This window comes from Stegostoma tigrinum, chromosome 12, assembly GCF_030684315.1.
Source record: "Stegostoma tigrinum isolate sSteTig4 chromosome 12, sSteTig4.hap1, whole genome shotgun sequence".
Classification (NCBI taxonomy): domain Eukaryota; kingdom Metazoa; phylum Chordata; class Chondrichthyes; order Orectolobiformes; family Stegostomatidae; genus Stegostoma; species Stegostoma tigrinum.
Window position 1 is genome coordinate 40,489,301 of NC_081365.1, and position 15,690 is coordinate 40,504,990.

The window sequence follows — 15,690 nt, forward strand, 5'->3', positions numbered from 1 at the left end:
ACTAACAAGGGGACATAGAAGCGGACCCAGTCTGTCCTATCACAGCTGGGAGCTTAACAGTTGCAGTATCCCATCTAGAAATGTAATGAATTGGGGCACTGGCTTTGGTTATAACAAAGCCACAGTCCTTGCACAGTGTAGACACTCCAGTCAAGACACAGAAAATGAATCACAGATGAGATGTCTAACCCAGCCTATTCTGAAGAAAGAACACTGAAAGTCTGAGATGGTACTAATGACCTCACATTTTATCTGCCTCAACACACAATGGTTGTTGACCAGCTGCATCAACACCATCTTGCTCATTAAAACAACTCCCTGAAGCCTGGTGACCTAACTGAAACATTTTGTTGAGCAGCTTTAAATTATACCATCCCTAAGTTAGCTACTTACGTCAGTACAATCAACAAAGCAGCTCCAGGTTTAGTTACAGCCAACTTCTAGTCTCAAACTCTCAAAATCTGACTTCTGGAAATATCCTTTACTTCATCAGAAAAGTGAACAAATTTTCAACTACAGAAATCATGCTGCTGCACCTTCAACTGCAATTCCATACACTTCTACAAATATAATTTTGCCAAATAAGCCAATTGCAAACTATCATTGGGCATTAACTCACTGGACTCTAACATATGCAAATTGATTTTGATAGCTTTATTTTTAAAATTTCTATTTATAACTTCTTTCCTTTCCCTTTCTTTTTTCCTTATATACTTTTGTGACAGTGCATGTGTTGCAAATTATTCACCAAATTGATTGCTTGAATAAGTCATCCCTTGTTTGTTTTAAACCTAAAGAATGTTCCAAAAAAGAATATTAATGAACTGGAAATATTAACAGTTTCTCTCTCCAAAGACCTGGTGAGTATCACCAGCACTTTCTGAACTTCTTACAAAAGAAAGTTTGTTGCTGGTCATTTAAAAATTGGACTTCACAAACAGAAAGTTTAGGGGAAAACACAGCATAGCCTATTATGAATGAGGTGAAAAGAAATCAGAATCACCTGTCACTGACAACCAAACAACCAGGTAAAGTAGGTAAATTCACTTCTCCCTTTTATCCATGACATTGTATACAACTATCTTCAATACATCAAGGAAACAGCAATTATCTATACCACTACTATATGCAATCTTTTTAGTGTTATTGTTCTAATTAACTCAACATGAACCTTCCATTGTTCTATTTATTCTTCTAAAAGAGATTACTTATTATTAAAGGTATTCCCTAACACTAATATATGGACTCTACATGCAATGACCTTTGCACAATTTCTATTGCGGCATCAATTTCTTGTTATTTCAGTGTCCTCACTATATTTTCCTCTGAAACTGATAATTTAGGAACTTACAAATACTTGTTATAAATCTGCCTTTGACCAAGAAACCATTTGCAGGTAGGATTTACACCGCCAGCAAATACAGAAGAAATTGCTGAAGAAACTTAGCAGGTTTTCCAGCATCTGTAGACAGAGGAACAAAATTAACTTTTTGAGTATGGTATAAGTCTTCTTTGCAATATTCCGGTATTCTGAGTCAGATTGCACTTGCAAAATGTCATATCAGACTCAGAATTATCAGCTTAGAATCCATTTCATCAAAGCTGCTGAAATAAACTTGCAATGTATTCAAGCTTACCAGCAAACAAAAGTTAATTAGGAACACTGGATGTCAGGAGGACAAGAGTCTGCAAAGAATTATAAATTGCTTTTAATAAGGCATTTGGAAATGGAGTATAATGCAGGGAAATGTGAAGTTATTTATTTTGGTCGGAGGACTAGAAATGAAGTTTCTTGTTTAAATGGAGAGTTAACCATGAAATGTTGGTGTTCAGAGGGATTTGGATGCCCATGTACAAAAAGCACAAATTAGAACACAGATACATTAAGCAACTATGAGGGAAAAGGGTATTTGAGCCTTCATTGAAAGGACATTGGAGTTCAAGAATAAGGATGTCTTATTGCAATTGCACAGGGTCTTGGTGCAAGAATTCTGGAATATGAGTTCCAGTTTTGATCTTCATACTCAAGGAAGGATATTCTTGCCATCAAAAAAAAGGTTTGTTTTATGGTTTCCTGGAACAACAGACTTCCATTTGAAGAGATGTAGCACAATTGGCCAATATTCTCTGGAGTTTAGAAGAATGAGAGGAGCATTTAAAGAACCCACAACTGGCCAATATTCTGTGCAGTTTAGAAAAATGGCAGGTGTTTTAACACCTAACATAACAGTCTAAAAGGATATGACAAGGCAAAAGAGGACTGATTTCCCCTGCTGCAGATTCTAGAAGTAAGAGTAGTGGTCTCAGGATAAACTGACAGCTGTTTCAGGCCAAAAGGAGAATTTCTAGATGGTCAGTTGTTAAAAAAAATTGAAGTCATCAATTAACTGATTATTTTCTCAGAGTCCAAAAATCTATGATACAAGGCTTAAGGGTCATAAAGGCTGCTTCGTATCTTTGTTTTTTAAACACATCTCTTTTACACATATTCACAAAATGAGGGGAAATCTTCACTGTAGCAGTGCACCAAAATGGATGGTCAGTTGACATATCCTGGATGATATTCCCTAATTAAACAGAATGTTTTTGTGTTCTTAATTCATATTGAATTATTTCATGTCAATACATTGATTAAAAAAAAAACTGTTCTTTCAATATCCATACCTGTTAAGTAAACTTTCTTCCTTCCAAACCGATCAGAAAGTTGCCCAAAGATGATTACACCGATCAGGACACCAAAGAAATATACTGAACTGGCCAAAAAAATTTTGTATGAAGCATCTCCAATGAGAAGCCACTGTCAAAGTGCAACAAATATGTCAAATGAGGAACAGTTCAAACTGTAATTTTATCATTCTAAATCTTACTGAAAAGAAAAGATTCTCAGGACGCTCAAAATGGCAAATGCTAAAAGGATGCTTACTCTCTTGTGGGAATCTAGAGCTGGGCACAGTTTATCTAGAAACTGTAGAACTTTTTTTCTCTCAGAGTGTCTTTAGCATTTGCAAATCTCTTCCCAGATAGCAGTGAAGACTGGGGCATTAAATACATTCATGACTGATTTGGACACTTTTTTAATCGACAAGGGAGTCAAAAATTACAGGTATAGAGCGCAGTAAAGCGGAATCATGTTAAGCATCAGATCAGCGGTCATCTCACTGAATGGCTGAATGGCTGTGTAGGATCAAGGAGTTGAAAGAATAGTTTTTCTGCTATTTTTCGTTCTGATCCTATGGCCAAAAGAGTTCTAGTTCCTGATCATTCATACGATTTCAACTAGAACAGAGAACTCAAATTCTGTTCCAGGCCTTATGCGATAGCTCATTTCAATACAACTAAACAGAGTCCCATTTTCACATAGCTTGAAGGTTTCAACATAGATTTACTGACTTAACATAATTCTCAAATGAGATAACCATTCTTTAAACATCCTACCTACCTCTCTGATAACAGATGATGAACCAGCATCAAAATGCACATGTCTTTGAATCTCAGACTTATTCACCATGCGAAGCCAGTGCTTAAACACCTCATTCTGATTGATTGAAATGTTATTCTGGCTCGAACCAGGTGAAATGTTTCCAAAGTCCCAGTGATAAGGTACCCTCGCTCCAACTATAGTCATAAAGATAGCTTGGGCGGCAACAAAAACCTAAATTAAAGAAAGGAGTCATTGCACAATGAATGCGTACTTGCAGTATCAGTACTAACGAATACATACTTTACTGCTATGAGTCTATCACTTAAGCAAGAGGTCAGTGAAGGTATTAGTCCTATTTTCTGACAATTTAACTTTACTCAAAGTCATAATCCCTACCTTCAGCAAAATCAGTTTGCACAAATGATTAATGTAATCAATTATTTTCAATCTGGGCCAACTTAGACCATAAGACATAGGAGTGGAAGTAAGGCCATTCGGCCCATCAAGTCCACTCCGCCATTTAAATCATGGCTGATGGGCATTTCAACATTTCAACTTCTGCATCAATACTAAAAATTACTTACCATGAATGTGGCAAATAATAAACACTGTAGTTAAGATAAGATGCTTGAAAAAAATCTTTAAACAATGAAAAATGTACTCTTAATTTACTCAGATTTTCCTGTAACATTAATGTGTGACCTTTCCTGCCATAACATTGAATTGGTGCTGATCAAGCTATAAAACATGAATATACAAATCAGGATTAAGAGGAGGACATGCAGTCTGTCCAACTGCTCGAGAAGGTCATATCTGACCAGGTAGGTAACCTCAAATCTGAATTCCCTCTTACCCTGATAACTTTTGAACCTTTTGCTTAACAAGAATCCATTTGACTCTATTTTAAAAGCATGCAAAAACTCTGCTTCCAACAGCTTTTCAGAAAGAGAGCGTTACAAAGACTCACACATCCCAAATATTTTTGCCTAATCTTTGTTTTAAAGGACTAACCCCTGATTTTTAAAAATGACCTCTAAGGCTGGATTCTCCCTTAATGTGAAATGGCCTCTCCACATTTACTTGATCTGGGCCCCTCAGGATTCCATGAGTTTCAATCACATTGTCTCTTATTCTTCAAAGTTCCAGCAGTTAGGATGCCTAGCCTATCCAAACTTTACTCCTAAGGCAACTCACCCATTCCGTGTATTAGTCTAGAAAGCCTTCTCTGGTATGCCTCCAGTAGATTTACTTCCTTCCTTAAATACAATGACCAATACTGTACACAGTAGTCTAGATATTATTTCCTTTGTGGACATGATCAAGGTGTACTTTATTCTTCATGCTCTTTAACATCTTTGCAGTCTTACACGTAGTTAACCATATTTATTTCCAATGCCTCTCTTCAGTTGCGTAGTTGAATAGGATGCCCTTTACCTATTTCAGTTCTTCCTACCAATCATAGCCATAAAATTTCCAGCAATATTTTCTCTCTCTCAGTGCACCATTTCCTCAAGGACCCATCTTTGTTTCCGTCCTATAACTCATATTCCTGTAATTATTTACACGCCTACCCTTGGCAAAATATTAATTCATGATATAATTCATATGATATAATTCATGTTATCAGGTTCAACATGTATTTTGATGACATGTAGTTCTACTGCATTAACAATATTCTTGTTATCTTCACCGTCCTGTTGTTTGTATCCAGCACTAGATGAATGGCACATTTTCTTGATTAATTATTAGGATGACCTGAACTATTATCTTCTATTTTTAATTTTCATGTTCTGGCACACTTCTGGACCAGGCAAGACATGAACTCAGGCATTCTGGTCTAAAGTTAACGTTCTTACACTTTTCAGTGTTAAGAGTTACAGTCATTGCCTTGCACCTGTGATGCCACTTGCTACATTTCTGCCCAAGCCAGGTATTTAGTGCTTATTCAGTATGTTCAAGCTCTACAGGAGGGCAATGGTGATGGAGTGAGTTCATTCTGGTAAGGTAAAAAAAACCTGAGGATTTGGACACATAATCTAGGTGGCATTTCAGTGCAATGGAGACAGTCTTGTCAGGAGTGACATCTTTCAGGTGAGACATTAACTGAAATAAGGCTGTGGTTAGGCAGAGATTGGGGCACAACCCGAGGGCTGTCCAGACGACCATAAAGATCACCATGCCTGCAGTCTGTCAATAAACAGAAATATGGCTGTGCCACAGCTGGGCTGTTACTGAAGATTCACTCACAACTGAACAAACTGGCTGCATGACTAACTGACACAAGGCATTAAAACATAGTAACAAGAGGAGGCGGTATGTAGGTCTTGGGCTGTTGTTTTATTTAATAAGTTCATTGCCAATCCTTGGCCTCACATTCCTGGATTCTGTCAGGGTATTCAGCTCAGCTTTGAATAAACACATTAATGGGTCATCTAGAGATTTTGGGATAAAGGGTGGCACAGTGTCTATCACTGCCACCTCATAGTGCAAATCAATTCCACCTTCGGTCAACTGTCTGTGGGGAGTTTGCACATTGTCCCCATGTCTATGTGGGTTTCCTCCGGGTGCTCCGATTTCATCCCACAGTCCAAATATATGCAGGGTAGGTTGATTCACCATGCTAAATTACCCATAGTGTCCAGGGATGTTTAGGCTTTGTGGGTTAGATATAGTGTAATGCCAAGGTAAGAGAATGAGTCAGGGTGGGATGCTACTCACAGAGCCGGTGTGGACTTGTTGGGCTGAATGGCGTTTTTGCACTGTAGGGATTCTATAAAAAAATTCTATAAAAAATTCGAAGATTTGTGACATGCAGTGAAATCTCTCTTCATCTCAATCTGATATGGCAACTTCCTTATCCCGAGACTGACTGTTCCAGACATTTCAGCCAGGGTAAAACACTATCTCAATATCTAGCTTGTTAAGAGATGACGGGAACTGCAGATGCTGGAGAATCCAAGATAACAAAGTGTGAAGCTGGATGAACACAGCAGGCCAAGCAGCATCTCAGGAGCACAAAAGCTGACGTTTCAGGCCTAGACCCTTCATCAAGCTCGCTAAGCTGTTTCAAAATCTTACACTTCAATAACATTTGCTTATCATCTAAATTCTAGAGTACAGACCCTCTACACTCAATCTCTCCCTATAAGTCAATCCTGCCATTCCGGTAACCTTCACTGCACCTCTTCTAAAGCAAGTATATCCTTTCTGAAATTCAGATACCAAAATTGTACAAGAAATCCCAGGCATGCTCTCACAAAACCCCAATTTTATTGCAGCAGACTCCTTTATTCTTGTATTCCAACATCTAATGAAGATATGCGTGGAAAGTTCCATACGCAGAGGGTGTGGGTGCCTGGAACGGGTTGCCAGTGGAGGTGGTAGAGGCAGGCATGATAGCATCATTTAAGTTGTATCAAGACAGATACATGAATGGGCAGGAAGCAGAGGGATACAGATCCTTGGAAAATAGGCGACAGGTTTAGATAGAGGATCTGGATTGGTACAGACTTGGAGGGCTGAAGGGCCTGTTCCAGTGCTGTAATTTGCTTGTTCTTTGTATAACAAGCATGCACTTCATAACCTCCATCACCCCCATCCCAGGCCCTATCCGCTGTTCCCGTTGTGGCCTCCTCTAATCAGGGAAACCAAGTGGAGGCTTGGGGACTGCTTTGCAGAACGCCTATGCTCAGTTTGCAACAAACAACTACACCCTCCAGTCGCAAACCATTTCAACTGGCCCCCCCACCACAACTCCTCAGACACATGTCCATCCTGGGCCTCCTGCATTGCCACAATGACGCCAACCGAAAGATGCCAGAGCAGCATCTCATATTTCGCTTGGGAGCCCAAGGGTACCAATGTGAATTTCACGAATTCAAAATCTCCCCTCCTCCGACCACATCCCAAAACCAACCCAGCTAATCCCTGCCTTCCTAACCATTCCTCCCACCTCACGCCCCACCGCCATCTCCTACCCACAAACCTCATCCCAGTTCCTTGACCTGTCCAGCCTCCCTGGACCAACTTATCCCCTCCCTAACTCCACACCTACATTCACCTTCACTGGCTTAACCCCAGCTCTTTGACCTGTCTGTCTCCTCTTACCCTATCTTCTCCTTTATCCATCTTCTATCCGCCTCCCCCTGTCTCCCTATTTATTTCAGAATCCCCTTCCCCTCCCCCATTTCTGAAGGGTTTCGACCAGAAACATCAAACTTTCCTGTTCCTCTGATGCTGCTTGGCCTGCTGTGTTCATCAGCTTCAAACCGTGTTTTCGCTGATTCTCCAGCATCGACAGTTCCTACTGTCTCTGCACTTCATAACAGACAGTTTGCCAATTTATAGGGGTCAAGTGATTGTCCACCAGCTGCACTAAATTAAGCATGATACATCTTCTATCAGCAGATTCTCATCTCATTGTAAACTAATATTATTACAATGTAGTGACAAATTCATAACCAACTGAATCAAAATACCCAAATTCTGTACAAAGCATTAAATTGTGCAATTCCACTCCTTTAGAAATCTATTTGTGACCCATGTCTTTAGATCAACGACAACTATCTCATTAAAATTACATGCTAATCAAAGGTTTACAAAAGGATGGGATGGCACCCTACAACATGTCCAAAAAGTTTACACTTCCCACTGATCTTTTCTGTTAGTCTGGTGTAATCTTCATTAACAACTCCCATCACTTTTAGTAGAATTTTCACCTTTTGACAAGGTGTGTGTGCAAATTGTCAAAATCAGTCACATCATGTATGCAACTTGAAGGTAATTTGCTTTTGTTGCCCTTCTCTGGCATCAATCATCCAATTTCCATTAATACTGGTCTAACATTGATAAAAAACCAGCAGGGTTTGTAAAGAGTTACAATAATATCACAGCTTGGCAAAGTGAAGAATGACAGTCTTTCCAAATTTAACAGCGTCATCATGCTTTAAGTTTAGTTGCATACATTTTCTAAAAAAGTTTTGATAGGTATCACAGTACAGACTACATTTGTGGTTATAAAATGGCTCACTGCAACTATGTTACATTGAAGTGCAACTCATTTTTGTAACCTGAATATACCTTAATCACCAAACACAAAGATAATACGTTTTATATTTCTTAACTTTGTGTCAATTTCCCACTACTTACCAAATCGAGATAACAAATTTAACAAATCTGTTCCATATATCTTTGGAAATCAAGCCCAATAGAGCACTAAAATGTTAAAATGAGTCAGTTTACAAACATTCTCCACAGGACTAAAATTCCTTGAGATTGATATATAATGTTTCATAACTCACTGCCTCAGAACTGTCTACAGGATGAACCATTTTGAGGCCTCCAGACTCCTCATCTCTCGACTTTGAGAAGTTTACTTCATAATCATATTTCAAATGATGGACGATGTGAACATTAACTGTTACTTTGGATTAATGCATCTGTTATTACTATACCAATTCTGTTTTCTGTCATAAAAGGCAGATCTGCAAAAGCTGCTTTCACTTCTATACTTATTTAATTCCTCCATTATACAGATACCTTCAATGATATATTGAACAATTAAAAGCTGGCAGTCAAACCTCTAGTCTTTGAATCACCAATGATGTTTCCATTTGTTCACTGGAAGACAAGTAGAATTTTATTCAAGAAAAAAAGAGACAGCTGATCCAATCTGTTCCTTCTTCGAGGACCAAACAGCAATTATAAACAGGAACTTGTTAATTTGGGATAGGTTAGTATAATCCAACATTTTAAAACACCAATACCAATCCAAGTTTCCCCAAACTGAATATTTTCAATCTGTTATGCAAGCTGTTAAAGTCAATGATGTATTGCTTCATAAATTTTGGAAAATGGTTGGTCATTCTATCAAGGTCTGACACTGCTAAAAGCATTTAGCAGATCATTCTTCTCATAAATTTCATTCAAAGAATTTCAAACCTTCTCTTTCCAAGACCTTGACTATTCATCCTATCTATTTCCCCTCATTATTTTGTAAACTTTTATAAGGTCACCCCTTAGCCTTCAACACTCCAGGAAAATGGCCCAGCGCATTCAGCCTCTCCCTATAGCTCATACCCTCCAACCCTGGCAACATCTTTGCAACTTTTTTCTGAACCCTTTCAAGTTTAACAACAATTTTTCTACGGCAGGGAAACCAAAATTGCACACAGTATTCCAAAAGTGGTCTAACCAATGTCCTGTACAGCCGCAACATGTCTGCCCAACTCCTATGGCTTAATGACAAAAACAGTTGTTGGAAAAGCTCAGCAGGTCTGGCAGTGTCTAAGAAAAACAAAATCAGAGTTAACATTTCGGGTCCTGTTCGGTGGAAGGGTCACCAGACCCAAAACGTTAACTCTGATTTCTTTTTCTTCGCAGATGCTGCCAGACCTGCTGAGCTTTTCCAGCAACTTCTGATTTTGTTCCTGATTTACAGCATCCACAGTTCTTTCGGCTTTTATTTCCTATAACTCAATACACTGATCAATAAAGGTGAGCATAACAAACTCCTTCTTCACTACCCTGTCTATCTTTGACTATTTTCAAGGAACTATGAACATGCACTCCAAGGTCTCTTTGTTAAGCAACACTCCCCAGATCCTTACTGTTAAGTGTACAAGTCCTGTCCTGATTTGCCCTACCAAAATGTAGCACCTCACATTATATTAAATTCCTTCTGTGACTCCTCGGTCCATTGGCCCATTTGATCAAAGATCCATTTGTACTCTGAGGGAGCCTTCTTCACTGTTCACTACACCTCCAATTTTGGTGTCATCTGCAAACTTACTAACTGTTCCTCCTATATTCACATCCAAATCTTTAGATAAATGACAAAAAGCAGTAGCCTAGCACTGATCCTTGCGGCACACCACTGGTCACAGGCCTTCAGTCCAAAAAGCAACCCTCCATTACCACCCACTGTCCCCTGCATTCCAGCCAATTTTGCATCCAAATGCTACTTCTCCCTGTGATTTAACTTTGTTTACCAGAGCCTTGCCTTACTGAAGACTATGTAGACAATGTCCACCCCTCTGCCTTCATCAATCCTCTTTGTCATGTCTTTGAAAAACTCAAGTTAGTGAGACACAACTTTCCATGCACGAATCAGTCCTTGCCTTTCCAAATACATGCAAATCCTGTACCTCGGAATCCCCTCCAACGATTTGCCCACGAATGAGGTCAGGCTTACTGTATACTGTTCCCTGGCTTTTCTAGATTAGGTTACCTACAGTGTGGAAACAGGCCCTTCGGCCCAACAAGTCCACACCACCCCTTGAAGAATCCCACCCAGATCCATCCCCCTATAATCCACTCACCCCTGAACAGTACGGGCAATTTAGCATGGCCAATCCACCTAGCCTGCACATCTTCGGACTGTGGGATGAACCCGGAGCACCGGGAGGAAACCCACGCAGACACGGGGAGAATGTGCAAACTCCACACAGAGAGCCGCCCAAGGCTGGAATTGAACCTGGGTCCCTGGTGCTGTGAGGCTGCAGTGCTAACCACTGAGCCACCATGCTACCCATTTTCCTTAATACCTTCCTCAAATACTGGCACCACAATATCCAAACTTCAGTTTTCTAACACCTCACCCACTGCAATCAATGATATACAAATATGTTAGCAAGAGGCCCAGCAAACACTTCCCTAGCTTCCCACAAAGTTTTAGAGTACAGCTGATCTGGTGCCAGGGTTTTATCTAGATATATGCATGTTTAGATATCCAGCACCTCCCCCTCTGTAATAGGGACTCTTTTCAAGATACCACTATAGGCAGTTCTCCAATAATGTGACAGTTGTGTTCTTGCGTGACCTTGCTTTAGAAAATAGCAGTATAAAAAATCACCATAGAAAATCATGTTATTTTGAAATCGCTTTGCCTGTAATGTAGAAAGTTTGCATTATCCAAACAGCATTCACTGTTCATCAACTGTGTACAGGCAATTCGCGATAACGAAACATGCATTTTAGCAGAATTACCTGTATTCATTTTCCTAATTTCTCTAGCTTTTATACACTTCTCTAAACACTGATGCAAAATATTATTCTTACAGCCACAGAATCTCCTGTTTGTTCCCCTAAATTAGAGAATCCTCCCTCAGTACTGCCTTTTCAGTCTTCTTCCCAACTTGTACACTGAGCCACTTGTAGTGTCACAGGGTTGGTTTTTGCTGCACAGCTCCAAGCATCCTTTGCCCAAATCAATATTCATGACAGAAAACTGGTTAATGAGTGGACTTCTGGGGAGATGCCTGTTTCGCTTGAACCGTCTAATGATCACCTAATCTCTATCTGCTTGCCTACATGCAGGAGTGGTATTATCGCTATAGACACTGGAAATGTTGTGGGGATCCAGGTTCAAATCTCACCATGGCAGATGGTGAGATCTGAATTTAATAAAAATCTGGAATTAAGACTCTCATGATGGCCACAAATTGGCAATTGTTTGGAAAATCCCATCTGGTTCACTAACAGGTTCTTGGAAAGGAAGCTACCATCCTCGCTTGGTCTGGCTTACATGTGACTCTAGATCAACAGCAATGTGGTTAACTCTTAACTGCCCTTTCGGATGGCCAATAAGAGATGACTTAGGTGGTGATGCCTCATGAGTAAATAAATTGAAAACTCCCAACCTCAAGTGTGACCACCTCTCTGAATATGATATATATGTAGTTTTTTTGCCTCATGGACACACCTCAGTTACTCAACCCACTGCTCTCGTTCAGAAAATCTGAGCCTCAAGCTTGTGCTGTTAATTAGATTTCCTGCACACAGCTCGTACAGGTCACAAGAAGTGTCTACGACTCCTGCATGCCATGGGACAGGCATTCCACTTGACTGAGTTGCCCTGCCATACTTCTACATTACTTTTCTTGTTGTAACCTTAACTTACTTTACTACTACCTAAGAAGTGGAACAGTTTTCCTCACTGTTACTCACAAATTAGCCCCCTCTCTTATGCCTGCAGATTATTTATTTTCCTTTGCCAGCTTGGAATTTTATATTTCTTCAAAATTACAGGAGTTGAAACATAGTCTTTAACAGCAACTGCAAAACAACAAATCAACTCGTGACTTTCCTGCGATATCACTCAAGACACCACTCTTCTCCATAATTTAACTGGTGTCTGCTCACTTTCTAACATCTGAACAAGAACAAGCCAGCTCAGTGAGCAAGTCAACAACCTCACACACAACCTGAGCTACAGATCTTTGCCAAAACTTTGAAAGTACTACAGAGGCCAAATATGGCTCTGGTCAAACAACATTTGGAATATTATGAGTCTTTTTGGGCCCTGTTTCTAAGGAAGCTTGTGCTGGCATTGGAGGGAGTGCAAAGAATGTTTACAAGAATGAGGTGTGGTTGAAGGCTATGGGTCTGTACTCAATGGAGTCTAGAAAGATGAGGAGAAATCTCATTAGCACTTATAGAATTCTGAGAGGCTGAGACACAATGGACATGGAGGAGATGTTTCCACTTGTAGGAGAGACTAGGACCCAAGGGCACAGCTACACAGTGGAGGGACAACTGTTTAGAACTGAGATGAGGAGGAATTTTTTTCAGCCAAACCATGATTAACCTTTGGAACTCATTACTACAGAACGCAGTGGGGACCAAGTCATTGAGCGTATTTAAGACAGAGATACACAAGTTCTTGATTATAAAGATGATCAAGGGTTGGGTGGAGAAGGCAGGAGAATGGGGGAGAGAAACACATCAACTGTGATCAAATGGCACTGTGGACATAATGAGCCAAATGGCCTAATTCTGCTCCTATATCATGTGGCCTATGTACATGCTGGTAACTGTTTCCAGGCCTTCCCTTTCCTCTCTTGCTCTTTAAGCTCCCACCAAAACTATCATCGAGAGATAGGTGTGTGAAATAAGTGAATTAGTTGTGAAATGGTCAATAAAGTTTTTGTGTCTTCTCTACCATTTGTTGCTAGACTAGGTCTATGATAATGACTTTAAGACCAACCATCTCTGACTGGTGTGCTTCTGAGTCCTTGGCAATGGACATTGAAATCCCCTATCCAATAGAAACAAAATAAGTGGTAAGCAACAGGGAGTTTTGTGACCAATGTTTGACATGGTATCATGAGACTTCATGAAGTCTGGAATCAATGTTGAAATTTCCAGGGCAACTCCTCCCAACTGTATACAAGTGTGCCACAACTTATTGTGGGAGAAGACATATCCAAAGATGGCAATGATGGGTATGGGTACAATTGCCCGAGTATAGCTATGGGACAGTTTTCACAACTTTTGCATAGTCCCAGATGTTAGTAAGGGTTGCAGGTTGCTATTCCTCCAGATCAATATCAGGTAGCCTTTACAGTTTCATTCCATTTTGAGGAGGTTTGTTAGGATATCTAAGAGTCTGGATTCACATACAGGCCAGATTTCAGATTTCCACTGGTGAATAAGGTGGGAGTCGAATTCCTTATTGCTGCACATGAAGCTGCTAAATAAGATGAACCCATGACGACAGGGGAATGGTGCTGTCTCAGGTAGAGGACTGGCAAACTGGCAGAAGGCAGACAGTGGAGATAACAGTGTTTTCCTCAGGATAACAACCAGTGACTATGTGGACAAAGGAACTGAAGGCATTATAGCTAAAGTTTACTGGGTCAGTCTCTATCCACGGCCTCACGAGCACCTGTTCACAGATGTGATTACACCTCTGGACCACATGGGCCTTGAGCCCAGGTCTTCTGATTCACAAGCATGTAAAATATGTTTGAATGAACCTGTTCAGAACTGGTATTACACACAGCTGGAGAAAATGGTACATGAATCTGGCCCTCCTGGTCCAGATGCAGGGAATCTACCACAAACACTGTCATTCACGTACATGTAATGAACAGTAACCTAATTTCCCTCAGGTGATATGAATTTTTCAGACAGATGTGCAAATAGGCTGCATCTGGACTTGAAAAAGGAACTGAGGGTCGAGGCCCGAAACGTCAGCTTTTGTGCTCCTGAGATGCTGCTTGGCATGCTGTGTTCACCCAGCTCCACACTTTGTTATCTTATGTCAGGATGCTAAATTTGAAAGGCAACAATTTCCCCTCCAAAAGTTTTGATCAGCAGCAGAACTTCAGCTATAAACCCATGTTTGATACAATGCTGGTCTTTGTAAAAAGTTGCTAATAAAAGCAAATTAAAATTGCCTAAATAAGTATCGAAAACAAGTTACAAAGCTATCCAAAGTTGATTTCTTTTTTGAAAAGGGCGATTCAAACTTAAAGTTTGTATAAACTCATTTCGCCCTCTCCTGAATCATATTACTGCAGCTTGACAAAATTCCTTTTGACTCATCCATCGGGCAAAGCTCAGCGCCTCACTCACCTGCAGCAAGTTTAACAGGACGATAAGGTATATCTGGTATCTACCAACCCCTCCCATCGATCTGTAAGCTTGGTCCACCGCCATCAGACTCGGCTCGGGCCGAGTGGACTTTCGGTGGCACAGCCCCGGAGACACAGGAGGGGAAACAGGCTGCACTCATCACCATGGGAACGGGGACCTGCGTACTTGTCCCCTCACGTCATCCCTTCCACGCGGCCGCCCCGAAATTTCCGTTAAGCTGGCAGAGCGCAGGCGCATCGATTCCCGAACGCCGCCACGGCCCTGGTCAACTGCGCGTGCGTCTTACGTGGCTGCCACCCTGTCTTTCGGGCGTGTGTGGGCGAATGTGCAGGGTTTTGCGCAAATAATTTTGTGTATGTATCTCACCGTGTTTCCGAAGATGTGTTTGCTGAAGGATGTATACCCAGAGGCTTGCCCTTAAGTTTGGGGTCGGAGTAAGGTTTAGGCGTGGCACTCACCTTGCACGATGGATCCACTGAGAATGGAAATTTCACTGTGAATCCTCAAGGTGCGTCGTCACCACTGAAATCGAACTTCTTCACTCAGACTGGTGAGCCAAGAGAATTCCTATCCCAGAAAGCCTTCGAGGCCAACAAAAACTATTATTTGAAGAAGAAATTAGATATAAAATTTGGGCTAAAGGGATCAAAGGTTATGAGGGAAAAATGGAAACAGGCTATTGAAATGATGATCAGCTATGATCATAATGAATGGAGGACTGGGCTTGGAGGACTGAGTGACTTACTCTTGCTCCCATTTTGTTATGTTTTCTACGTTGACTGGTAAACTAGTAAAGGCACTTATGATGAGAACAAATTGAGTCTGCACTTGACGCAACCCGCCACCATTCACATCCTTATTCCTGTGGCCAGTAATTACCTAAAAACATA

The 15,690-nt window shown here is 40.6% G+C and overlaps 1 protein-coding gene across 3 annotated transcripts in view; it reads right to left on the reverse strand.

Annotated features, from left to right (window-relative positions):
- LOC125457094 (solute carrier family 22 member 15-like) overlaps positions 1-14,978 on the reverse strand; it is a 72,444-nt gene extending 57,466 nt beyond the window's left edge. For all 3 annotated transcript variants that reach the window (XM_048540811.2, XM_048540813.2, XM_048540810.2), the window contains exons 1-3: positions 14,780-14,978; positions 3,440-3,652; positions 2,665-2,797 (exon numbers count right to left, since the gene is read on the reverse strand). In XM_048540811.2, coding sequence (XP_048396768.1) covers positions 2,665-2,797; positions 3,440-3,652; positions 14,780-14,863 — 430 coding nt within the window. In that variant the 5' untranslated portion in view covers positions 14,864-14,978. The remainder of the gene's footprint in view (positions 1-2,664; positions 2,798-3,439; positions 3,653-14,779) is intronic.
- Between the last annotated feature and the right edge of the window lie 712 nt (positions 14,979-15,690).